Source organism: Girardinichthys multiradiatus, chromosome 20, assembly GCF_021462225.1.
Source record: "Girardinichthys multiradiatus isolate DD_20200921_A chromosome 20, DD_fGirMul_XY1, whole genome shotgun sequence".
Taxonomy (NCBI): domain Eukaryota; kingdom Metazoa; phylum Chordata; class Actinopteri; order Cyprinodontiformes; family Goodeidae; genus Girardinichthys; species Girardinichthys multiradiatus.
The window spans coordinates 24,795,366-24,822,939 of record NC_061812.1 but is presented as its reverse complement, the minus strand read 5'-3'; the positions used below and the strand labels follow the sequence as shown (position 1 = coordinate 24,822,939).

The 27,574-nt window shown below is 39.9% G+C and overlaps 1 protein-coding gene and 1 pseudogene across 5 annotated transcripts; both read right to left on the bottom strand.

Annotated features, from left to right (window-relative positions):
- Positions 1–251: 251 nt before the first annotated feature.
- On the bottom strand, positions 252–13,481 carry eno1b (enolase 1b, (alpha)). Of its 5 annotated transcripts, none has more exons than XM_047346607.1 (12): positions 13,338–13,481; positions 11,733–11,826; positions 11,069–11,164; positions 8,542–8,600; positions 8,390–8,459; positions 7,873–8,006; positions 7,552–7,774; positions 7,107–7,304; positions 2,291–2,492; positions 2,022–2,130; positions 1,766–1,824; positions 252–543 (listed from the first exon to the last, which is right to left on the bottom strand). In XM_047346607.1, exons 2-12 carry the CDS (start codon positions 11,815–11,817, stop codon positions 462–464), a joined length of 1,317 nt encoding a protein of 438 aa, XP_047202563.1. In that variant the 5' UTR covers positions 11,818–11,826; positions 13,338–13,481; the 3' UTR covers positions 252–461. The 5 variants fall into 5 exon arrangements, with proteins under 5 accessions (XP_047202563.1, XP_047202568.1, XP_047202564.1 ...); XM_047346612.1 differs by having other exon boundaries at positions 7,873–7,967; XM_047346608.1 differs by having other exon boundaries at positions 13,342–13,464.
- A 6,744-nt stretch (positions 13,482–20,225) lies between these two features.
- On the bottom strand, positions 20,226–26,744 carry LOC124856127 (annotated as a pseudogene).
- Positions 26,745–27,574: the final 830 nt, after the last annotated feature.

Below are 27,574 nucleotides of genomic sequence, written 5' to 3'. Positions count from 1 at the left end.
GATATGGGTATCTTTGTGAGCAGTAGAGACGTTAAATGTAGAAAGCGTTCAGCTCCAGTTTTTACATTACCTAGTTAGCACTTCACATACATTGAAACAGTGAAAGTGGGTATATACGCAAAGGCCTCAGCTGGGATTTAAACTCAGCACCATCTTGCTTTGTGACAACAGTGCTAACTGGACCAACATGCATTGAAAAACATTGATAATAAAAGGAGAAACAGGACACACAAAAGAGACATTTCATGATATTTTCCATCACTGACAAAACTTTATTGCCTTCATCTCCAAAGTGCAGGTGTTTGTTGTGAAAACATAAGACTACAATCAGATCTAATATTTCACTTCTCAGAGCTCATGGCTGTGACAGTTTCTGATAGTTTTTATTTATTGATTGTAGGACCTCTACATGTCTAATTATTGCACTGAAGTGTTCATACACATTTGTGTGTATAAATTCACTAGTCATTTTCTCTTTCACTCAAAGGATTCCTGAAGTTTATTCCAGAAAACTGCGCTTTGTCCCCCAACTCCTCCTCAATTCTGCCAGAGATGGAAAAAAGCAAGTTGTTTCAGTGTAGCAAACACTAAAACAGTTCTGAACTGGCAGTTCAAACTACAGTGTTAATTTTCAGTAAGTTTGGCATTTTAAATTATATTATTTAGCACATTGCAAAAGTTTTCATTGCTTCTTGAAGTACATTTAAGTTTACAACTGCAAACATTTGTATATTTTATTTGGATTTTATGTGATAGACCAACATAAAGTTATGCATAAATATGAAGTGAAATTCTTGTCAATTATTCTTAAACAAAATAGCTCAAGCTCAGCTCTGGCTTTATGCTTAGGGTCATTGTCCTGCTGGAAGGTGAACCTTGTCCTTAGTCTCAAGTCTTTCGTAGCCTCTAACAGGTTTTCCTCCAGGCTTGCCAAGCATTTACCTCCATTCAGTATCCTATCCACTCTTAACTAGCTTAACAGTCCTTGCTGAACAGTAGCATCTGTGGAAGAGTGCGGCAATACAATTAAACACAAAACTCAGAGTTCTCTCTCCTCCCAGTCCCCACGGGGGAACTTAATTTGTCCACAGTGCACCAAAACACCTTCATCAAGATTCCCAAAAATTCCCTACCAGCTCTTACCAGTATATTTACAAAAACCATATCATTGTTGTGTATGGGAAACTCTTGACCAATCCGATGGACCATTTCCATTTATGCACATCTTCTAGCACACTGAACTCTAATGTCAAAACAACCTGGCAAGATTCAAAATATAATAATAATTCTTTCCATCTAACTGCATAATGCTGCCACCACCATGTTTCACAGTGGGGATGGTGGGTTAATGGTGATGTGCAGTTTTCCTCCACACAATGTTTAACTTGAAGGTCAAAAAGTTTTATTTTGGTCTCGTCTGACCAGGCACTTCTGAAGTAGCTGCTGAAGCCAGTTGGTTACACTGGATTTTATTTAGGGGTATCAGAGTAAAGGATTTGAATACATATGCACATCACAAATGTGTACCATTGTGTCTGTCTATCACATTAAATCCCAAGGAAATGCACTGGTGTTTGTGGTTGTGATGCAGGGAAGTTCAAAGGACATGGATACTTGTGCAGTGTACTTTATTTTAAAAAGTTTTTGGTCTGAGCTTAGTTAATTGTAGTGATATCCAATCATTATTGCAAAAGAAGCTAGTGAAAGTTGTTATTTGAACCAAATAACAGAAATAATAAAGATTTCTTATGAAGCTAAAACTCACCTCAGAATCTGGTTGTATTTAGCCAAACGCTCAGAACGACATGGCGCCCCCGTCTTGATCTGGATGTGATAAAAACATTTACTATTTTAGTTTTTTGTTGTTGTTTGTTTTAGTCCTAATTTCACACACACATAACAGACAGCTGGTAATAAGCTTTAATTTATCAATCTATTCCAAAAAGGTAAAAACTGATGGAGATAATGTGCATGCATGAATGTATGTTCATTAAACGCCTGAACATTACTCTGTACATTACCTGTCCGGTACACAGCCCAACCACCAGATCGGCTATGAAGGTGTCCTCAGTTTCCCCGGAGCGGTGACTCACCATCACACCCCAGCCGCTCTCCTGGGCCATCTTACACCTGCAGGGTGCAGTGACATTTCACTGGAACATCACCAACATACTGGTAACTGTGGGAACTTTTTTGTTTCTCTCCTTGTGAAACCTTGAATTTACGTGCCAAATGTAACATGCGTATTATCACAACTAAGAGCACAGGAGGTAAACTGACGCTGACTTACGCCTTCATTGACTCTGTAACCGTTCCAATCTGATTGACTTTGAGCAGCAGACAGTTGCAGGCCTTCTCCTCCACCGCCTTGCAGATGCGGCTGGGATTTGTCACAGTTAAATCATCTCCAACAACCTGGATGTCTGTGCTCTCGGTGAAGTTGGTCCAGGCCGCCCAGTCATCTTGGTCGAACGGATCTTCAATGGACACCACTGAAAAAAGGTTAAACAGATTTTCATTAGATGCTGTGCAATAAAACAAAAAACATGTCCATAAGCTTAGGAAACCTATTCTTGAAATTTATATTTGAAGGGGGGATGAGGGAATTTGATTGCACATATGTTATTTTTGACGAAAAAGGTTAATTAATGGAAGGTAACGAAGGGGTTTTTGTCGCAGACAACTGAATGACTGCAGGTGTTTTTGCTGCTGTTAAAAAATTATGGTTGCTAAATCAATTGTTAAAAAGCCCATGAGATTTGTCTATTGTTTTTTACTTTTTTTTCAGTAACATGATAAATGTAGGCCTGCACGGTGACGCAGTTGGTAGCACTGTTGCCTTGCAATGAGACAGTCCTGGGTTTGAATCCCGGCCGAGGGTCTTTCTACATGGAGTTTGCATGTTCTTCGCGTTCTTGCATGGGTTCTCTCTGGGTACTCCGCCTTCCTCCCACAGTTGAAAAACATTACTGTTAGTCTTTCTAAATTGCCCTTAGGTGTAAATGGATGTGTGCCTGGTTGTTTGTGAATGGCTGTGTTGCCCTGCGATGGACTGGCAACCTGTCCAGGGTGTACCCAGCCTATCGTCCGACCACTGGAGACAGGAACCAGCTACCCTGCGACCCAGTATGGAAGAAGAGGGTACCGATAATTGATGGATTTCTATTCACTTTTATCGTGCAAATTCATATAACTATGTCAAAGCAACCAGTGATAATATTACAGCTTAAAAAAAAGAAATGAAACACTGTTAAAAGAATACTGGTATAATAACAACAAAAAATTAAAGCTGCAAGCAGCATTGAAGGCCCTCGCACCTTAGCGCAACTCGGCCTGTGCAGCGACGGCGGGAGCCTGGCATCGCCGGCTGCACGCCACCAATTTGGCCAGTGTTCAATTCCAAATGTCGCCACTAAGGGGGACTGTGAGCGACATGTCATGATCTTCGGTCATGCTGAGTTCTGGTCTGGTGAGAAGCATTCAAAATTTGGAGTAAATCGAACCTTCCAGATGGAAGCTGCACTCAGTTTTTTATTAGTGGGCGGAGCTGAAATGATGTCATGAACTGACTGTGTCAACATGTCCATCATTAACTCATGATCATGTATAATACATTTCAAGTGGATCCGATGATGTATGAGGGAAATATAGCCCTTGAAGTGTCCTAGGGGCCGCTATTGATCCAAATTTCAATGTAATACAATAGAGCTGTGTGGGGGCTGACAAAGATCAACCATATTGATTTTGAAGTGAATCGGACCATGCATGTGTAATTTAGAGGCAAACGTATGGCCATGGCGTGACATCAGAATTCGCCACGCCACCACAGCCACACCCTCCAGCAGAACCAGTCAATACTGGCGACTTTCTTAGACCATCATGTTATCTGTTACTTGAGACAGTTTCACATTGATTAGGTGAAGAACATCAAAAATTTACTCTTTAAAGGAAAACATGACACTTCCTGTTCTCAAGGGGCGGGGCTTCGGTGATGTCAGCATTTGATCAGTGAATATTGTTCAGGGCCAGAGGCAGATCAATCTTAGAAGGTTTCAGGTCTCTGTGACTTTCCTTGTAGGAGCTATATCAATTTCGTCTTTTATGGCGAGAAGTCATATTTTGAGGCTTGGCCACGCCCACACGCTTTCATGTATAAAAAACTTTTGATAACTTTTGATCCCCAATCCCTTAAGAGTAAACTGAGTGATTTTCAAGCCTCTAAGTCAAAAGCTGTAGGAGGAGTTCGCTCAGATATGCGGGCTAGAAAGGGCAAAACCGGGGTCAAAATGGCAACTTCAATCCAAAATGGCCGACTTCCTGTGGGGTTTGGACCAATGCTCCAAGAGACTTTTTTGTAGGTCCTGACAAGTTACAAATGTGTACCAAATTTCACAATCCTTGGTGAAAGCATGGCTTTGGGGCTGATTTTTTAAAATTCTCCAGGGGGCGCTGTGGACAAATTAGACCACGCCCACCAAATATGTCATCAGATCTCTCTTGGGTACTGGACTAGGATCAATCACATTGAATTTGGTGCAGATCAGATGATGTATGTGGAAATTAAAGCCAAATGTATGGCCATGGCGTGACGTCCAACTTCGCCGCCCCTCCACGGCCACGCCCTTTTATGACAAGTCACTGTGCTTCAAATGAAGTTAGACCCACTAGTTATCTGTCTTCTGACACAGTTTCAAGTTGAATGGGTCAAGAGGGTCAGAGAGGCACCTTTCTAAGTGAAAAAAGTGACTTCCTGTTCTCAGGGGGCGTGGCTTTGATGATGTCAGCATATGACCCAATAGGATTGTCGGGAACCCGAAGGTCCTCCTTCATGCCAATTTTGGTGTGATTTGGAATTTCTTTGGGAAGGTTATTGCATTTTTTCACTTTGAGCGCGAATGCCAAGTTCGTGCCCCGGCCACACCCCCTAAACATGGTCGAAAACTCAAGATATTGATAACTTTTAATCCCCCATGCCTTAACTGCATATTGACCAAATATGAAGCCAATAGTTCAAAATCCCTAGGAGAAGTTCGTTAAAGTTCGAGGTGAGTAAAAGTGAAAAATGGGCAAAAATAGTCCTTTAGTCCAAAATGGCTGACTTCCTGTGCATTTTGGGGCATACCCCCAAGAGACTTTTTTTCTTGGTTTAAGGAGCTTTAGCAGTGTGCCAAATTTCAGATCTCTACGCTTACGGTTCGGCCTATCTCATGTTTGGGGGCATGGCTAAGTGGTTTGGCCACGCCCACTGACGACATTAAGGATCAAGAATTTCACGGACAATTTTGGGTAAAAGCGTGTGCATCTAGGTGGCTTGGCAAAGTCTCCATATTGCCCGGCAAAGAGGCAACGGAAGAAAGAAAGAATAATAAGAAACCTTACGATTACAATAGGCCCTTGCAGGCTTCCTAATTATTCCCTTCACAGATTTAGGTTTAATGTAATCGTTTAATTTGACCAAAATAATAATGTTTTGATAGAGCCAGAATCCTGACTTATATCTGACAGAGAATCTGTGGAGGGATCTAAAGATTAGGGTGATGGCAAATAGGCCTTCCAACCTTAAAGACTTGGAGCTCATTACCAAATATAAATCGTCAAAATTCTAGCGGAGACATGCAAAAAGCTGGTCAGCAATAATAAGATAGGTTTGATTGCTGTAATGGAATACATATTGTTCCATTAATTATTGAGAATCATTGATAAAATGTAAATCAAACAGATCCATGAATTGGTTTTCTTGTGACAGTGTTTTCTTATCTTTTGAGAGATGGCGATCTCATTTATTGTCAAGAACAAAATCTTGGTTGAATGAAAATAACTAAACTATAAATCTGCCAGGGGTATGAATACTTATAGGCTTAACTGAATGTAAATGGACTGATTTTATGTAGCGCCTTTCCAGTCATACAGACCACTCAAAGCGCTTTACACTAGAACCACATTTACCCAATCTCGCTCACTAACGCTCACAAATTCATACACCGATACACAGAGGTATCGGTGTATGAACTTGAGGTTAAGTGCCTTGCCCAGGGGCACATTGACATACCCACAACCTTCTGATTGCAAGACGACTACTCTTCCTACTGAGCCACAGTTGCCTCTACTTCTCTCACTCCTTAGGAATGTATTAGTCTAATGTTGACCTCAGTCAAAATCAATATCATTACTGATATACATTTTTATTTATTTAGATATTTTCCTTGTTTATTGCCATCACTGGATTCACTCATCTGTAAATGTTTTGCTCAATTTGTTTTCAAAATGCATGCATTAACATCAGTGATATTTGAATGACATGAAGTAGGACATTTTTGGGAATTGGAAGGAAAATTATTTTTACTTTTGTTTTTACAAATAAATATCTGAAAAGTGTGGCATGCATTTTGTGTTCAGCCCCCTTTGATAATACTTAGAACTACCTTTCTCTCCAGTCTTTTGGGTATGTCTCTGCTAGCTTTACACATCTAGAGACGGTGTTGTTGCTCGATCTGTTTTGAAAAACATCTCAAGCTCAAGTTTAGGGCTGGGGTTGTTGTCCAGCTGGCTTTTGCTAAATTAAACACAGGGCAGTAGGCGTGTAGCTTCCCATCAACTCAGATCCGCTTCCTACTTCCACAGGATGATGCTGCCACCACCTTGGTGGGATTGTGTGTTCAGGGTGATAAACAGTGTTTCTTTCTGTCACACAGGATTTTGCATGTAGACCAAAAAGTTACATTTTGTTCAGATCTAACAATAACATCTTCTTCCACGTTTTGCTTTGTCCTCTATATGTTCTGTGGGAAACTTGAACAGCTGACTTCTGAAGGCATCTGGTTGTAGCAAATCTCATTTAGACATATCAGAGCAAAGTGGGCTGAAAATAAATGCATGAACATTTTTAGACCTTTATTTCCCAGTTATGCAATACTTTTTGTTGGTGTCTCACATAAAATCACCCCAAAATACAACTGAGTTTGTGGTTGTAACATTTCAAACAGAGCAAACATTCAGGGGGCATGAACATGTATGCATGGGACTGTGTATCCTTAGTCACCTTGTAGTTAAATAATTTATTGTTTCCTACTCTCTTGATGTTAAACAATGTGTAAAAGGTGGCATACCTGGGTAATCTTTCACAAAGCTCCTGTAGAGATCAGCCAGCTCATCAGGGGTGATGTGGCGGCTCGGGTCATCAGGCGACTTGAAGTCCAGGTCGTATTTTCCGTCCCGGTAGAACTCAGATGCAGCCACATCCATGCCGATCACAACCTGCTCTGTATACCCTGCTTTGGCAATGGCCTCCTTCAGGAGCTCCAGAGCTTCAGGGTTCAACAGCAAGTGCAAACACATATGGAAAATTTTAACATTTCATTGATAACTTGTTGCTGTGATGTTTCTGTTTGATTTGTTATTAAACAGCTGTGTTCTTTCAGATCTGATCCTAAAGTGTTTTGAAAGCCTGCAGGGAGCCAAATTTTATCTAGACCTATTTGAGTCACATGTTTCTGTAGGTACACTTTGTCAAAAACCTGTTAGGATAGTAAAATCAGTATTAAGTATGCCCACCCTCCTTATTTTCCAATATGTTTGGAGCAAAGCCGCCTTCATCGCCTACATTTGTGGCATCCTGCCCATATTTCTTCTTGATGACATTTTTCAGGTTGTGGTAAACCTCTGCTCCAATTCGCATGGCTTCTTTGAAGGTGCTGGCACCGATGGGCAGGATCATGAACTCCTGCATGGCAAGCTTGTTGCCAGCATGAGAGCCACCGTTAATCACGTTGAAGGCCTGGTGGGGGAGGAGCAGAGAGGAGATATGAAACCTGGGGTTAACTAAATGAGAGGTTACCCGTGAATGTGTGTTTCTTGTTTGATGGAAAGTCTCACCGGCACTGGCAAGATGACCTCTGGGTTCCCTGCCAGGTCAGCAATGTGGCGGTACAAGGGAACTCCCTTTTCTGCAGCACCAGCTTTGCAAACAGCTAGAGAAACACCGAGGATGGCGTTTGCTCCAAGTTTGGCTACAATCAATACAGAAATTTAATCGGATTCCTGCATTTAGAGAATTAATGCTGAACCTCTTAAGCCCAAAGGGGTTTTGTGTAGTTTGAGCTCAAAATAACATGCGCAAATCTAACTAAATTTTTCTGAGAATTGACATACTCTTCATAATTTATACAATCAATATGTTAATAATTATGTTTTTCAAATGGGAGTGATAATTCTGGCCTTCCTTTGCAGCTGGTTGAGAAAAACCTGGGTGGACTAAGAAGGATGACAACAAACTACAGTAATTTTGTACACACATATGATTGCAGTAGCTTTGTGTGGTTTTCCCTTGTGACAATTTACAATTTTTATACAATTTTATGAAAGATCAAGTCACATGGAGATGGTTTCTTACATTTGTTCTCTGTGCCATCCATATCAATCATCATCTGGTCAATTATCTCCTGCTCAACCACAGATACATCCTGGGGGAAACAGGAAGTATCACATATTTTATTTACGAAGGTGAAGAAAAAACAAACAACAGAGGCAGAACTGCTGTCTTACCTCTCCGAGAAGTGCAGGGGCTATAGTAGAATTAATGTGCTCTATGGCCTGGGAGACGCCTGTAATGCAGAGGTTAGTTATTCTCTCACTACATTTTTACAGAATACATGCAAATCTTCATGCAGCTGATTTGCATTAAATGTATGAGTAACAATGTTTTCATTGTTCCCAGCTGATCATAATTTTTTATTTCATAGGGAGGTGACTCAGAGTCAAAACATCAGCTCTGTATTAATACCAGAGTCAATCCAAGCCTTTACAGGCCGCTTAAAAGATTCAGAGGCCTTCTATCTAGCATCAACCACCACAACTCAACTAAAGAAGCATTTCCATTGCAGGAACCTATAAAGGAACCAAGGTAGTTTTCTACGACCAATTTAGAACAAACACACAGAAATCTACCCTGAGAGGAAGGTCTTTTTGGATGGACCCTCAACTAAAGGGCATGCCTGCTTGTCTGCAGAGATCTGTGTTCCCAGATTGCAGCGGCACTCCTGTTGGAGGAGGACTCAGGAGTCAGGCAATGTCAGCTACAAAAAAGGCCTGTTAAAGTGGAAACGTCCACAAAAACAGCCTATAGGTAGATAAGGATTTTCTAGGAAGTTATGTGCTGGAGAAAAACATTCAGGAACCCAAGCTGAAGCTCGCCTTAATTTGCTCTCTATAAAAGGCCTTGCAAAGGTCTTCATTTTGTCATGTTACAAACACAAACCTTATTTTGTTTTTTATTAGGATTTTAGGTGATAGATCACTTAAAACGCAATACTTCTATCTCAGTACTATAGAACCACACGTCAAGTACAGCTCTTATGTCACTCCCAGTTTTGCACATCCAAGGGCTAACATTTCTGCCTATTCTTCTTTGGAAAACTGCTCCAGGAGATTTGGTGGAGGCCATCGTTGAACACCAACTTTTACCTCTGACCAGCTTTTCTGTCTCTGCTGAAGAAAAGCATTCCCACAGCATGAAGCTGCCACCACCATGTTCCACCCCCCGCTTTTCTATCAAACCTCTGAGATCTTCAGTGAACAGATTAAATTGCGCAAAGGTGAACTTATTTTCTGATTAGGTGACATCTGAGGGCTATTAGTTAACATGTATTTTATTTAGGAAAATCAGAGTGCTGGGTATTTTCTTTAAAAAACTTTTAAAACCATGTATTATTTCAAAGATTACAAAGTACTGGTGCATCTTTGCATTTTTGTTACTCATTTCAGAAATTGAAACTCATATATTATATAGATTCATAAAATATAGAGTTAAATATGTCAAGCCTTTATTTGTTGTAATTCTGATGATTATGGCTTACAGATAAATGAAAACCCAGAATTTATTGTCTCAGAAAAATAGGAAAATACATAAGATGAATGAAACAGGATATTTTAAACAGAAATGCCTGGCTTTCAAAAAGTATGTTAATTTATGTACATAATTCTTGGCTGTGCCACCTTTTGCATGAATTACTGCATCAGTGCAGCATGGCATGGAGTCGATCAGTCTCTTGCTTTGATAGCCCTAAGGTCAACTTCCTCTTTACAATATAGATCCTCTATAGGGTTCAAGTCAGGCCAGTTTGAAGGTCAATCAAGCACAGTAACACCATGTTCATTGAAGCAGGTTTTGGTGCCTTTGGCAGTGGGGGCTAGTACCAAGACTTGCTGGAAAATAAAGCTTGTCGGCAGAAGGAAGCATGAAGTACTCTATAATTAAATGGCAAATGGCTGTGATGATTGTGGATTTCAGAAAACACAGTGGACCGACAACAGGAGATGTTATGGCATCCCAAATCATCTCTGATTGTGGAAACATCACACTGAATTCTGTGCCTCTCCTTATTTCCTCCACACTCTGGGACTTTTATTTCCAAATGAAATGCAAATTTACTTTTATCTGGAAAGATGACTATGGACCAGTTCTTTTTACCTTAGCCCAGGTAAGACCCTTGCAGCCCATGTGTAGGATTTGTCTGTATGTGGAGTGGTTTTAAGGGCTGACTTCAGCCTGAACTGTAAATTTAGAACACTTGGGATATAGATTGCATGCTTAGAAATATTTAAAGATTGTTTTAGCTCCTATAAAATGGTGTTGTTGATTCTGGGGTTTAGAAATTAATACTACCTGAGTAACTTTAAACAAAAATTTTGCATTTGTAAACATGACTGATGTAACAGTTGTAGTGCTACTGGGGGCCCGCTGTTGGTTTGGGTTTTAAGCAATTGCAAGAAAAACCCAGTTAATAATCATGTAGTATTTATTGAATAATTCATCTGGTATCAAACAGGCGTGCAGACATTGTCTTTAATTCAAAAACCCTTGGCAAGAGAAGCTCACTAACCCTTTCATGTCTGTCAAACAAGGAGAGACAACAAAGAACATGAATGAGAGGGAGCACACAGGTACAAGAGAGAGATGAAAATATTAATCTATGAGGGCAATAAAGCCTTTTAACATTTGTAGTATGAAAATGGTAATGCTGCAAGTTCAGCCAATTATTTTCAACATTAAAGGAGACCACAATGCACAGACCTTTCCCCAGGTAGCGAGACTTGTCATTGTCTCTCAGCTCCAGAGCTTCATAGATCCCAGTGGAAGCACCGCTGGGAACAGCAGCTCGAAACAAGCCTGGAAACATCAAGAGGAGCAAAAACATTATGACGTTCACCAGACACTACGATTAAACTACTCAAAAAGAACTTTTTTCTTGTGGATTTTAAATGTAAGGTTAACTAAACTACAGTTTTGATTGTAATCAAGTTCAATAGAAGGAGACTACAGAATACCAAAGGCCACAATATTAACAATGTACATGAGTGAGGGCAGCAGTATAACTTAAAGACAGGTAGATGCCTAACAATTGCCTCCCTGAGGTCAACTGGTTAGTGACCATAAACAGGCAGACGTGTATTCTCAATGCTTTTTATTGTTTCCAGATTTATTTGCAGTATTTCACACAAGTTTGCAACAGTGCAGCACAAAGCCATCATTTAACAACTTCTCTTGAAACCTTTGGAAGCTGTTTGTTGTTAAAGCAATTAAAAGGCTGTAGGGATATTGCACAAACAATGAGTGATAAAGGGGAAGACATCAAACTTTCAAGTATAATTTAATATTAAGAGGGCAGATGGTCGGATCAATTTACATTTTAAGATCATGAAAAAGAAACTTGTTGAAGTCAAATGTGCAGGCCTACCTTTGTCAGTGTAAAGATCGACCTCCACTGTAGGGTTTCCACGAGAATCAAAGATCTCTCTGGCGTGGATCTTGATAATAGACATGGTGCACACCTGAAGGCAAGTCACAAGTCCACTTATTAATACTGAAAAAAAACAATGTTTCTAATAAGATAATTTATTTCAGCCGAAGACTGTTTTAAAAATGTAAACTAATCTATTCAGAAGTAATTATTATTACTAGACCTCTTCTTGTACCGGGTTTACACTGTTCTGCTGCTGGAATACTTAAAAATATCCTGACCTAGCTGCAAGCTTAGGAGAGCCAGCAGAGCTGCTACTCTAATTGGATTAGGTTTGTTCAGCTGATGAGTCACATGAATGACAGGATAATGAACTTAGTGCATCTGCCGGAGAAGTGTTAAGGGTGTAGTTACAGTTAGCAAGCTAATGTTTTTAGATCTTAATTTCAACCAAGCCATGGTGACGGTTTAAAGCAGAACTGTCACTGTGAAACAACTCTGCAAATATTTTCTCACAATGTCCTCTTTTATTACTTCCCTACATAAACCACACAGACGAGCAGAGAAAAACTGCAAAATGCATTTCATGGTGAGTACGGAGCAAACTGTCCTGTATAAAAACTAGGAAACTAGACAAAAGGAGGAAAACAAAGGCCTGAAATTAAAATACTGCAGATTTACAAGTTTAAACTTGTGTATTTCAGAAAAAAATATTCCAACAAAAAGTAGGAGATACTTCTGGTCCTCCAAGTGATTTATCTACTATCTGCCACAGCTCATAAAAAAAAAAAAACAGCTTTCATGGAGGGTGGCTTACAAGAAATTACACAATAGCTTTGAAAGCCAGTACCAGCATAAAATAATACATCGATTCATTATTTAAATTTCTGATTAAAATCCTTTCTTGCACGGAGCGGGACAGTAAAGACATAGCTAACAAGGATGGTCCTTCAAATCATCAGTAAAACACAGTGGAGGCTCTATCATGGTTTGGGGATGAATTCTAGCCGGTGGTCTAAAGGGTCTAACCAGTTGTGATGTGATTGTGATAGCAGAAAAAAATTTAAAATAAATAAATTTTGGCTTAATACAATGCAGCAAGATTGATTGCATTCTGTCAGCATCCTTTGACTTATTATCATTTGATAAAAACAAAAAAGGATGAAAAATAATTACTTTTGTTATTATTATTTGTATTATTATTGTTGTTTATAAGATCCACCTGGATTAAAAATATGCAATGTATTTAAAAATAGTATGGGCATATTTACTTATATAAATATTTACTGATATAAATTTAATTTAATTTTCCATCTGTATTTTAACATTCGCTTCTTTTATGCAATGCTTTTAAGTATTTTACAAATTAAGCTCTTTTTATTAAATAACTTTAACCTTTTTGTTATTTTGGTTTTATCTTTCATTTCATGGCCTTTGGATTGCCCTCTGAATAAAATGGTGCTGTATAATAAACGTACCTTGCCCAGATCATCTAACAGACACTATTACATATCCCTTAACCCAGTTTTCAAGCTCTGACTGCCTCTTTCAACCAATACCATCCTTACTGTGGAATGAATTTCTCCTGCTTTTAGGTTGTACCTACTATGTTGATTCCTTGTGTATTCACACTTGCCACTGTCCGCTTTAATGGACCAGAGTTCGTTTCCCCCCTTGGTCCGGACCTTTTGTGCGGGTGTGAATACTCTCAAGCGAACCCTGGTTTGGACCAAACAATCGGACCGAGACCCACTTTTTGAGGTGGTCTCGGTCCGCTTCCAAACGGACTCTGGTGCGGTTCGCTTATGGTCTGAATATAAACCGGCCCCGATCCGAACCAGCTACAAAAAGCGTAAAAAAAAGCCATAAAAAGCAACCGTAAGGTAATCATAAGAGAAGCTGTATGTTGCTTAGCAACGCTACTGGCTTGTTGCACGTAGAGAACGTCAGCGTTCAGCACGCGTTCTCCGACGGGGTTCCAAGATTATAAATGGAACATCTCAAAGTCTGTGTTGAATGAGCTGCTCTTCACCCTCACAATAATATTGCAGTTTTAATAACGACACAAATATGCAGAACAGAGATGCTGCACGCAGCACGTCTACAGATGTTTTCCTACATTTCTGGGTCTGTGCTCTGTCCCGCCCCCATGATTTCTGTCCAATGGGAACAATGATCGTCACCCGCGTGGCTTTGTTTACAAGTAATAGTTCACTTGCAAAAAGTACAATGTGAAAACAAACCGCACCAAATGAAAAAAAATATAGTTCGCTTTTGGTCCGGAACAAACAAGCGGACCAAAGGACTTTCCTGGTGTGAATACACCCTAAAAAGCAACTCAAGACCTTTTTATCCAAACAAGCTTTTAGTTACTTCTTATGATTGTAGTTTTGTTTTAGCACCTATTCTGCTGAATTTAGTATTGAATTCTTTTAAATGTGTTTCTATTAATGAACAAACAAAGGTGAATAAATACACTTGTACAAGTGCCTCTGGACTGGCTGACTGGGGTGGTGGTCCCCGTTCATAAGAAGGGGGACCGGAGGGTGTGTTCCAACTACAGGGGGATCACACTCCTCAGCCTCCCTGGTAAGGCCTACGCCAGGGTATTGGAGAGGAGAGTCCGGCCGATAGTCGAACCTCGGCTTCAGGAGGAGCAGTGTGGTTTTCGTCCCGGCCGTGGGACACTGGACCAGCTCTATACCCTCTACTCGAGGGTTCATGGGAGTTAGCCCAACCGGTCCACATGTGTTTTGTGGACTTGGAGAAGGCATTTGACTGTGTCCCTCGTGTTGCCCTGTGGGGGGTGCTCCAGGAGTATGGTCCTGTACGAGCGGAGCAGGAGTTTTGTCCGCATTGCCGGCACTAAGTCGGACCTGTTCCCGGTGCATGTTGGACTCCAGCAGGGCTGCCCTTTGTCACCGGTCCTGTTCATAACTTTTATGGACATGATTTCTAGACGCAGCCAAGGGCCGGAGAGGGTTTGGTTTGGGGACCAGTGGATTTCGTTTCTTCTTTTTGCAGATGACGTGGTCCTGCTGGCCCCCTCTAGCCAAGACCTACAGCATGCGCTGTGGCGGTTCGCAGCCGAGTGTGAAGCGGCTGAAGATCAGCTCCTCCAAGTCCGAGGCCATGGTACTCGACCGGAAAAGGGTGGCTTGTCCTCTTCAGGTTGGAGGGGAGTTCCTGCCTCAAGTGGAGGAGTTTAAGTATCTCGGGGTCTCGTTCACGAGTGAGGGAAAAATGGAGCGGGAGATCGACAGAGGGATCGGTGCGGCTGCCGCAGTAATGGGAGATCCCGGATACAAGCGGCTGAAATGAGCTTCCTCCGTAGGGTGGCCGGGCACTCCCTTAGAGCTAGGGTGAGGAGCTCGGCCATCCGGGAGGGGCTTGGAGTAGAGCCACTGCTCCTCCACATTGAGAGGAGCCAGTTGAGGCGGCTCGGGCATCTATACCGAATGCCTCCTGGACGCCTTCCTCGGGAGGATGGCCCAGGACACACTGGAGGGACTATGTCTCTCGGCTGGCCTGGGAACGCCTTGGGCTCCAGCTGGAGGAGGTGTCTGGGGAGAGCGACGTCTGGGCGTCTCTGCTGAGTCTGCTGCCCCCGCGACCCGGTCCCGGATAAGCGGAAGACGACAAGTACGAGTACGAGTACACTTGTACAAAATAAACCTGAACATGTAAAACTTGAAAGAAAATAACTTGTATTTCCTCTACAGGCATAAAGGAATCCAAATGAATTCATTTCTAAGCATAATCTCTTTATTTTTCTGTTACTGTTGAGGTCATTATGTGTTTTCCAAAAGGCATTTATTTCAAAACTTTTTATATATCACAATTATACCTACTTTAATCTGGGATTTCCACTGTCCTCTTTCCAAGCTTTATTTGCAACAGCTGATATTTGAAACATTATTTGTTAAAATGTTTCTCATTCTTTTACATGTTAAAATATCTGTGGTTAAAAAAAAGAAAAGACTATCATATGTAATATTGTAATATTGTGTGTAAAGATGTTAAAGCAGGCTTGTACACAAATCATTCGATAAAAAGCTAAATATATATGCTTTTTTCCTTCCTGCATTCTGTGCTTGTCTGTCACGTTACATGAAAACAGTTATAATCCTTAGATCTGTCATGATCTTTTGTACTTTGGTTTTGCTTTATTTTGCTATTTATATTCTGCTCCAATGTTTCTTGTGTGTTCTGTCAGACATTTCTCCCATTTCCTCAGTTTAACTTCAGCCTTTCCTCACAGCTGCACCCTGTTTCTAATCAACTCCCTGCTTCTTGTTAGTAATCCAGTCTCCAGCTTAAAAGTCTCTCAGTTAGTCAGATCATCCTTCTATTCCCACCAGCCTTTTTCTTTGGTTTCCTCTTGGACCTTATTTTTTGTATTTCCTATTCCTAAAATTGTTAATTTTTTACTTCCCTGCCTCCTCCCTGCATTTGGGTCCTGCTCTACAAATAAAACTTTTTCATCTTAAAACCATTGCAGTCTGTTACTGTGGCTCAGTAGGAAGAGTAGTTGTCTTGCAATCAGAAGGTTGTGGGTTTGATTCCAGCTTCCTCCTACCATATGTCAATGTGCCCCTGGTCAAGGCACTTAACCTCAAATTGCTTACCGATCTGCGTATTGGTGTATGAATGTGAGTGTTAGTGAGTGCGATTGGGTGAATGTGGCTCTAGTGTAAAGTGCTTTGAGGGGTCTGTATGACTGGAAATGTGCTATATAAGTTCAGTCCATTTACCATTCTTGAAACAGAACAGCTCAATCATATAACTGAAGGCACACCATTCCAATAATTTTTTTTTTTTTATTTCCATAAGGAATTAAATTAGCTCCTCATTAATCTCATGTTTTGACCGGTGGCTTTTCCTGTTTGAATCCCTATGAAAAAAGACTAACTGTTGTTGTAGGGGACATGTCATGCAAAATCCACTTTTTTAGCCTTTAAATAGATTTTGTTGTGTACTTGGTGGCTGTAGGAGTGCAGAAAAGTTGAATTTATTCTCTCCAGGTGCTGCGGAGATATCTTTACACTCTGTTTGGGTCATATTTTTCAGTCTGTTCAGTTTTCTCTATCATCTGGTACGTTTTTCCAACTGTTATGTCACAATATTTGCAGCAGAACAACTAAATAAGGTCATGGACTTCCAGCTGATCAATTTCGCGTATCCTCCATATTTATTTCTCACTGTAATCTTGTAGTCCAAGCTCAAGTATGCCTACGCTGAAAGAGGATAAGTCCGGTTTGGTTGTTTGGTGTATTAACTCACACAATTCATTATACCGACCCCCAGCATCAGAACCTCCTAGAAGTGCCTGGTTAATTTGTTTTTTTCATGGAAATCTACACACATCAGTGGAGTAATTTCTATTTCCCCATTTCAAGGACAAGTGCCTTCAACAACCTCCGCCACTATCAAGAAGGATTTGCTGAAAGACTTCATCTGATTGAGGGGTCAGTTCCTTCTGTCTATGGAAACGACAGACACAGCAAAGCAGTAAGCCGCAAATAATGCTAAAATGACAACAAACTATATTTTAGACAATAATTCATTTTGTGTGATATGACGTCCTGTACATTGATTTGATGGCAGTAGCATCGAGCCTTCTGCTTATGTTAGTGCTGTGTGCTGCTTTTAGCTCCTTGAGGACAGAACTGTACTGCATGTTTTGAATAGTATTAGTTCATAAACAGTTTTGCATTGTTTTTGCTGTTTTTGTCTTGTTTCTGCAGTGCTAGATAATTGATATCAAACTACAAAAATGACCGAACAGGTGAAAGTGCAGCGCTCTTTGACCTGTAGGGGGCGGGGTGTAAAGTGCCTCAGTAGCATTTAGAGACAGTACCAAAACGAGTTGCTCTCAGACACACCTCAGAACACAGGTAAAAGAAGGGCCTGTGGAGCTACAATAACAAGGAGTCAAGATAAGAGCATTACAGTTCCCCTTATTATAGCTCACAAGTGAATGATTTAACTGTGAAAAGGAGTCATTTAAAGGCATGATATGTCCCCTTTTCAGTTCATTAATGTCTTATTTTGCCTGTACAAATGTTCATTGTGTGGGTTCACCAATCTTAAATATTCTATCTGTATATAAACTCAATTCCTTCACACAGACAAGAAGCAGGTTTTATTACCAAAATCAAACATGCCCAAGGTTACATAACAATGCTATATACATGCAATTAATCAGGAAAACATAGCTTCTCAAAAAGAGCAAGAAAAGTAAAAGTGAGAAAAAAAAGAGACTATGCAGTACTATTAGATAGTATTTATAAGATGAAGTAGTATCAAGCTTTGCAGTTAGGTGTTGTATTTATGTGCAACCTGGTCTCATCCGATGTACCTGGACATGTCCCAGAGATGTTCTATTGGATTTAGGTCAGGAGAGCATGAAGGCCAGTCAATGGTATCTATTCCTTTATCCTCCAGGAACTACCTGCATACTCTTGCCACATGGGGCTGGGCATTATCATGCACCAAGAGGATCCTAGGACCCACAGCACCAATGAAGGGTCTAACAATAGGTCCAAGGATTTGATCCCGATACCTAAAGGCAGTCAGGGTGCCATTGTTTATCCTGTACAGATCTGTGCATCCCTCCAAGGATATACCTAGTGGTTTGGTCAGAGACATTAACACCAGTGGACCAGAGGAGGTCATTTTGTAGGGCTCTGGCAGTACTAATCCTGTTCAGATAACGGCCCTGCTGATGGGTGAAGTACCTCTGATGTCCTTGTCCAGCCCTCCTAGAGTAACTGCCTGTCGCATGGAATCTCCTCCATGCTCTTGAGACTGTGCTGGGAGACACAGCAAACCTTCGGGCGATTGCACATAATATGTGCTATCCCGGTGGAGTTGGACTGCCTGTGCAACCACTGTATGGTCCTGGTTTCACCTCATGCTACTAGTAGTGAAACTAACCCTGATCAAATGCAAAACTCCTGAAAAGCTGTCAAAAAAATTAGGAGGACAAAAACGTCTATGGCCTCCACCTGCAAAACCATTCCTGTTAATGGGGGTTGTCTCATTAGTTCACTGGTTAATTTCATTAACACTAAAACAGCTGACACTGATTGACAACCTCCTCTACTACTAAACCAACCAGATCATAATTCCATAGGTTTAAATGACTTCATATTATACTATGATAAAAAGTGTTCCTTTAATTTTTTGAAAAATAATTAAATTGTAAAACAAGGATTTACTGGTTATTGTTTATATTGTCCTTTTTCTAGATATGTTACAATAACGATGCTGGAAACATTTGGGTGGATGACCAGCCTGGACCACTTTGAATTAAAAAGCAAAACATTCTGTTAAATTCTCTACACATTTAATCAGACTTTGAGCAGAAGCACGGAAACCCCAGGTTTTTGACAGCAGCAGAAACAGTTACATTCTTTTCCCTCAGTAACTGACCTTATGTTGCTTTGAGATATAATCTCGGCTCTTCTGGCCTCCAGCTGCGGGCGGGCTTTGTAGCAACTGGCTTTTTTGCAATAGCTCTACATATTTTCTTATGAGCAGCCCCTGCTTAACATTTTTACCCACATCCTCCCACCACCTCAGCCACTTATTTGCTTCTAACAGTATTATTTATGTAGGTTTATCAGAAGATGTTGAAACTTTACAAACTAATTGTGGTAGGTATTAGGACTGATTATTTTCTGTTTTACAACAGTTGTCAGATGTGATTATCTATAACCACATGATATATAAGTTTAGTAATTGTGTTTATTTTGGATTGATATGCTGGTTTTTGTGTGTACCCGCCTCTCGCCCGTAGACTGCTGGAGATAGACACCAGCTCCCCCGCAACCCCGTATTGAAGAAGTGGGTATAGAAAATGGATGGATGGATGGATGCTGGTTTTTGTAATCTAAAATATGAGGTGAACACCCTAATGTCCGAATGGCTTAAGTCTGGTTTCTCGTGACATACCTTTTCACGAGGTGGTGCGATATCTTCACCACCCATTTTCTTAATCCAGACATACTGAGAATACATGAAACTATTGTCACATGTAGAACTCAACCAGCACCAACCAGAACCTCCTGCAGATACTTCAATGTTACAGCCTCCCAGCAGAGTTTCTGACTTGTCTATCACCAGTTTTTGCAAAAACATCCAATTATTGGCATTGTGGTCATAATGTTTATGCTAAAAACAACGTTAGTTTAAGGGTGTGCACACATCAACAACCTGGATTTTGCATAGTTTTTTTCACTGTTTTTTCCCTAACAGATTTGTTTGCTATCCAGTACAGGATATGCGTTTTAAACTTATTTATCATTGTCTCATTGTCTCCTTTTTTATATCCCAAACATTTAACATTATAACATGGGTGTGTATATTTAATAGATCTATTACATCTTTGAAATGAAAAGGAAAGCTTCTTTTTATAGGCAGGCATTTCATTGAATATAGTTTTTTCTCTTGTCCTTTCCTCAGACACATTCTGTGAGTAAAGCCTTATTGTTTCGCCATTTCCCTGGGAGCTCGTCTTGAGGCACTGGGAAAAGCAAGCGGCAACAAAAAATTTGTAACAACAAAGTTTAATACTGCAAACGTTTGGTTAAACTATGAAATATCAACCATTGACTTCCCAGATAGTTACTTTTCCTTTGGCTAGTTTCCACACCATGCTGAGTGGGATCATAGACAATGAAGACAAGGACAAAAACCAGCCAATACAGTAAGCCCACCAAGGATACACATATGAGTTGTTGAACCTCATTGGGGTGGATGCCAGGAGCAAACATACAAAGGATCCCTTTAAAGGGATCCACAGGAAAAAGAAAGAACACTGTAGGATCAAAGTTAGACTTTTTATGTGCAACCAGAGAGCTTTTATAAACACAAAAGAGGGAGGGCATAAAGCCAGCAGTACTTGATCATGTCTCCGATTTTGTTAGAGAAGCGTCCAGCTCCTGGGACAAAGAGACTGCTTTAATAGATAATAATAAAGGAATTTCTTTGTTGTAGTTGCCAATTCAAGCATGCATAAATCTCTCCCCCCCCCCCTCCCCTCCAAGTAATGATGCTTTCCAATCCAGCAAACTAAAAAAGGCAGATTCATAGAGAGATGAGTTACACTGAAAAGGTATGTTATGAGACACAGGACATTTTTTAAAGATTTAAGACCAGCAATTGAGCTGACTCTCATCTCCTAACAAGATAATCATAAAAAAGCACATGGACTAGAACTGGGGCCAAGGCAGAAGAGTTATGACTTGTGGATAGACTATAGGGACGACCTCCGACCTTTAAAATTACCAAAAGGAAAACGTTTATTTAGCTCCTAGTTTTCAGGGGCTGACACTTAAAATATTACTACGGCAGTACCTAAGCAAGGCCAGATTTAGCAACAGTGGAAATGTCAACATCCTGCTTCTGTGACATGTAGCCCAGAATTGAGAAAACAGCAAATCCAGATAAAAAACTGGACCCACTGTTCATCGAGCAAAGATAGTAGGAGTCTCTGCAAAAGCAAGACAGAAACAATAACTTGCATCATTATTTGTATCTCCAAGACATACACAGAAATTGGAAACAGTCTGGCAACCATATTAAGGATTTTCTATTTTATTTTTACTAAATATCATAGTGCTGTAGATTACATGTGGGATTCCTCAAGGCTCCATTCTCGGGCCATTTTTATTCAAACTGTATATTTGGCTCAGATGAAAGTGTTTTAAATCTCTTACAAATCCCTTGCAAATGATACACAACTTAATAACTATGTCACCACATGACCAAAGTCCCTTATAGTTACTGAATAAGTCTTCTTCTTTTAGTCCTAACTTTTTATCTCAAAATTACGGAAATATTGGACTAAAACTACTTCTAACCAGCATCTCCCAAGGACTATTACTATTTTTATTAAATTTTTTTCTAAAAGATTTTGATGTTTTTATAATCGAACTCGAAAGAAGGACAAGTTGACGCCAGCTAATCAGCACAAAATGCCTCCCTTCACCTCAGAGGACTTTGACAAACCTTTACAGAAATTGGCTGTTTTGGAGATGAAAATCCATCGACTAGAAGTGAATGTGGAGGTGAATATGGGGTACAGCGATGATCCAACTCTGCCTGTGATCCCAAACAGTGACAGCCAGCTCAACAACTCAGCTGGCAATCAGAACACTGAGAATAAACCTACCCCTGGCATGTTTTAGGGGCATGCCCAAAAAATCAAGGTGGACGACTCACTGGAAGATCTCAGCAATTAAATAAATTAGAATGGCCAGAATTACAGTGAAATGCCCCCGTTTCCCCTGGAAAAAGGAGACTTCAACAGCGAGCTGCTGTCACAACTGATAGGAGTGAGACAGCTGGAAATAATGGAAGTCCCCTCCAGAACAGATTTGCTCCACTACAGAAGGACAACCAGGAAAATGATCCATCTTCTGAGAACAATAAAAGGTTTGAGAACAACCTTCATTCTAAACAGTCTTCTCCTAAGCTGCCAGAGAAAAATCGCCCCACCGGACCAAGAACCCTAATAGTGGGCAACACAGCTGTGGATGGGATTAAAAACTTCTACAACAACAAAAACACAGAAGTTATGGTTGTCTCCGATATCTCAGAGAATATTCTTGCAATCACAGAAAAGCGCCTGGCAAATTTGACTCTTTTGAATATTTGGCTCTCCAGGTAAAGAGCCCGGTCCGAACAATGTTCTTGAATATTTACAGGCCTCCTAAGTCCAAAACAAACTTTATCAGTGATTTTAATGAGCTTTTATCTGTGATATGTGTTAATTATGACTGTTTAATTATTGTGGGAGACTTCAACATTCACATGGACAATCCTGAAGACAGAGGTGCAATAGATCTATGTGACACTCTTAGAAACTTTGGTTTGACTCAACATGTTAAACAGCAAACGCACAAACAGGGACATATTTAGGACTTGATCTTCACTAAGGGTCTAAACATTTCCAAGGTGTCTGTAACTGATGTTGCCCTATCTGACCACTTTTCTGTTATTTTTGAAAGCATCATCTGCAATGGCTCAGTTTGCCAAAGAGACATGATAAGAAAACGCATCTTTAAGGACGGTGCTGCTGAAACTTTTAACCAGATTTACTCTTCTACCTTCACTTTGCCCTATAACACTGTAGATGAGCTAGTAGATCACTTTCATTCTAAAATCTCGGACATCATTGATTCAATTGCTCCAATTAAAGGGAAAGTCGTTTCTGGGAAGAAAATGTCTCCATGGAGAAGTGCTCCACCAGTCAGAAGTGAAAAAACGGAGTGTCGAAAAGCTGAACACAGGTGGTGAAAGACTGGACTCCAGGTTCACTATATTATCTATAAAGAGAGACTCTACAGATATAACTTACAACTGAAAAATGCAAGGGAATCTTTCTTTTCTGAGATCATCAGCAAAAACATTAACAATGCTCGTGCATTATTTGCCACGGTCGACAGGTTAACCAACCCTCCTGTAACTGTAGCATCTGAACTCCACTCTACCAGGGCCTGCAATGAATTTGCTAACTTCTACAAATAACCCAAAAGATCTGAGGGTTAGTCAGCACATCCACATCAACTCCAGTACCAATGTTGTCTCCAACTAGAACTGATTTTGACAAAATTTCCCAAATAAACTGCAAAAACTTAGAAGAAATTGTACAGCAACTAAGCTCTTCTTCCTGCTTTCTCGATGTTTTACCCACAGCTTTCCTTAAGAAAGCTTTAACCTGTAATAACATCTGATTTAACACAAATAATAAACACGTCCCTTTTGTCAGGTGTTTTCCCCCAGGCCCTAAAAACAACAATTATCAAACCTCTATTGAAAAAGAGCAACTTGGACAAGCTGCTACTACAGAACTACAGGCCTATATCAAACCTCCCCTTCATCAGCAAGAGTATTGAAAAGCTGCGTTTCAGCAGTTAAACAACTTCTGAACAATGACCAGCCGCTTCGATGTCTTCCAGTCAGGCTTCCTGCTCACCACTGTACAGAGACTGCTCTTGTCAAGGTGTTCAATGACATCCGTATAAATGCAGACTGTGGAAGAACCACAGTGCTGGTATTATTGGACCTTAGTGCAGCATTCAACACTGTTGATCACTCCATTTTATTAAAGCGCCTGGAAAACTGGGTCGGCCTTTCTGGTACATTACACAATTGGTTTAAATCCTACTTGAAGGACAGGGACTTTTTTGTGTCAGTAGGTAACTTTACATCAGAGACCACAAAAATCACATGTGGCGTTCCCCAAGGGTCCATCTTAGGGTCCCTTCTATTCAATATCTATATGCTACCCCTAACTCAGATTTTAATAAACAACGTAAGTTATCATAACTATGCAGACGACACACAGCTACATGTTACAATGTCACCAGGTGACCATGAACCCATTCAAGCGCTGGGTAAATGCTTAGAAGAAATCAATGCATGTATGGGCCAAAATGTTCTTCAGCTGAATCAAAACAAAACTGAAGTAATAATCTTTGGACCAAAGGAAGAGCGTTTAAAAGTTAGCACACAGCTTCAGTTAATACAGCTAGAAACCACCGGTCAGACTTGAGACCTGGGTGTAGTGATGGACTCAGACCTGAACCTTCAGAGGCACATAAAGACAATAACAAGGTCAGCCTTCTATCACCTAAAGAACATCTCCAGGATTAAAGGACTAATGTCTCAGCAGGACCTTGAAAAAATAATTCATGCGTTCATCTTTAGTAGAATTGATTACTGCAACGGTGTCTTCACAGGTCTGCCTAAAAAGTAAATCAGACAGCTGCAGTTGATCCAGAATGCTGCGGCCCGTGTCCTCACTAGAACTAAGAAAGTGGAGCACATCACCCCGGTTCTAAAGTCCCTACACTGGCTCCCTGTAGCTCAGAGAATAGACTTTAAAATACTTCTGTTAGTCTATAAATCACTGAATGGCTTAGCACCAAAATACATGACAGACTTGTTGTCAGTGTATCAACCACCCAGACCTCTCCAAAACCCTAAGTTGCTTTAAATCAAGATTAAAAACCTATTTGTTTAGAGTGGTCTTTGACTGTGCCATCTAAACATTATTAGTTACATTTTCGGTCCAATTTTCCTTTCATTTTCTTATCCATCATTCTATTCTCTTTATTTATTTATTTTTTTTTTAATTACCTCTGTTGTTTAATTTTCTGTATCATTGTAATGTTTTTCTGTATGTACGGCGCCTTGAGTGCCTTGTTGCTGAAAAGCGCTATATAAATAAACTTGACTTGACTTGACTAATGATTTCCTTCATGTGAAGCACTTTTAGTTGCCTTGAAATGAATGGTGCTATACAAATAAACTTTCTCCCTTGCTGATAAAAACTAGAGCCACAAGATTCACCAAAGACATTCACCTGTAACAGTCATTGTTATACTTGTTGTAGCTTCCAAGAGTAGTCAAAAATCCCAAACATAGAGAAAATAAATAAAATGTGTCCAAGCATCTATCCAGACCTATAAAACAGTCACAGCAAGTTTATCTAAATACAATCAAAATAAATTCAATCAATATGGAAAAAATGGGCTGATTCAGGTGACACCTGTGGGTCAGCGAGCTGCGCAAGATTGGGGTACAGAAATAATTTTATACCATGCAAGGCCCCTGGAAGAGTTATTCCTTTGTGAAACAGCAATACTAACACGATGGGGAATCTACCCATGCAGTCTAATTCTGGTCTTACCTTTCTTGCGGGTCTAACTCCCATCCAAACACAGAAGTAGCAGATAATCCAGGACAGAAGAAGGCACAAAAAAATGTCCCCATAATATGTTTCCCAAGGTTTCTATGCCGGTGGATATATTTAAAATCAGTCGCCTATAAGATTAAATACTCTGTAAGGGCTTGTAAGGAATCCTTTCAAAAAATATATTTTTAGCATTGTATGATACATTTACATTTTATTATGAATAACAGATCTAAAACTGTAACTTTATACAACGTTTGTTAGGCTGGATTTGTCAGGAGTTTTTTTTTTCTCCCCTCAACCTGTCGCTGCACAGTCGAGAACCCATAGCAAAAATAACTACCAAATACTGAAAGCTGAAGTTGTCTTGGATAAAAGCAGTACCTCATTGCAATTCTGCTCATGACAGTAGCCATAAAATAATTAAAACAAATAAAAATTAATTTAGGTCACCTTTATATATTTTTGTCATTGCATCATAAAAATGAAATACATCTCCTGTTGTTCTTTCAGTTGCTTGCAGGAAGCTCAGAGAGAAGAGTACTAAGCTATAACTTCTCTGGGCTCCATCTCCTGTCATAAACAAACAGAAACAAATAAACAAAAAAGTTTTCAGTGTAACCTGATAGCTTTAAGGGTTGGTGCCGGCTCCTTCGGGTCTCAAAGGAACCCAGAACAATATCCAAAGCTCTGGAGGCCTCATTCACCTCGGTTAAGGCCAGTTTTCATTATTTAACAATAAGAAAGAGACTGGGCAAAAATGGTATCTAATTGGAGAAATGCATGGGTCAAAACCCCAGCTGAAAATAAAAAAAACACAAATGTCCATATTATATTAGCAAAAAAACAAACATTTTGATGATCCCCAACACTTTTGGGAAAATGTTATGTTGACTGCTAAAATAAAAGTAGAACTTTTTGGAGGGTGCGTGTCCCGTTACATCTGGTATAAAACTAACATGGTGTTACAGAAAAAGAACATCATAGCTACAGTCAAACATGGTGGTGGTAGTGTGATGGGATGGGCTGCTTTGCTGCACCTTTTACCAGGATAAGTTGCTGTAGTTGTGAATGAGCAGAAAATGTCTAGATTGGCCTAGTCAATGTCTGTACTTCATTTTGGTTGAAATACTTTGGTATGACCTTATTCAAAGTTCACCCTCAAAAACATTTCTGCAGAAAATAGGGGTCCAAATTCATTTTCAGCTATCACAAAGGCTTGTTGGTGGCATTTGCAACAATGGGCGGCAAAACCAGAAATAGGTTATAGGGGAAATTACTTTTTTTTACCATGTGGCCATGTTACTATATTTATTATTTACTCAGGTTATTGTTGTCTGATCTAAAATTTCAGAGCTTTAGTTTTAAGTTCTGTTAATTCTGCTGAATAAGGCAGCAAATTCTTTGTATTTTCAACAGTGGTTTTATTATTATTAGAGTGGCAGAAAATCACAAAAGAACTACTAGGTTGCACTGTTTTGAGAGTTTTGAATAATCAGAATTAAGCTGGTAGTCTTTTCAGTTTGATGTTTGAAATGATTTGTTTTAACGTATTTTTCCAGCTTAATTCCTGAAATAAATCGACTGCTCTCTGCAATCTGCTTTTATGGTTTTATACCAACAGTGAGGGAGGTCTGTGAATAGCTTGTCCATTTCTCAAGAAATCTTCTTTGATTGCTTTTGGTTTTCTGGGTGCAAAGAATACTTGTGAGGTATAGCGAACAACTAAGATTTAGTGTCAATATGTTTTCTTGCACCCTGTGTTAAGCGTTAAAGTAATTTATGTGAAGACATTAAAAGGAATGATAGCCAACATGAAAGCCCAGTGTAATCTATGGCTCGCTGGCAACAGTCTCACTTATTTTACATAAGACAGGTAAAAGTTATGAAGACCACAGAAAGAAATATAGAATAACACATTATTTCGCCAAAGATCACTGTTACCTTATTCCAGACTAGTAAGTTAGCAACAGATTGTGTAAAGTAAGGGTTTTTCCTCTTCTGAGGAACTTTATGTAAGTAGTTGACTTACAAATAAAAAATATTTAAGCAAAGTTGTTGATTTACCTGCAGTTAATTTCAGCAGGTGGCCTGCAGATACTGAGTTTTTATTTATTGTTTTTCCTCGATC

What these genes read in the sequence shown, in the direction of transcription:
- eno1b (XM_047346607.1), bottom strand. Translation starts at nt 11,817, where the DNA reads ATGTCTATTATCAAGATCCACGCCAGAGAGATCTTTGATTCTCGTGGA. An exon ending in CTTTGTGAAAGATTACCCAG is followed by an intron (nt 2,493 to 7,106) that starts GTATGCCACCTT and finishes ACCTTTTTTCAG; the next exon opens with TGGTGTCCATTGAAGATCCG. An exon ending in AAATACAACCAGATTCTGAG is followed by an intron (nt 544 to 1,765) that starts GTGAGTTTTAGC and finishes CATCTCTGGCAG; the next exon opens with AATTGAGGAGGAGTTGGGGG.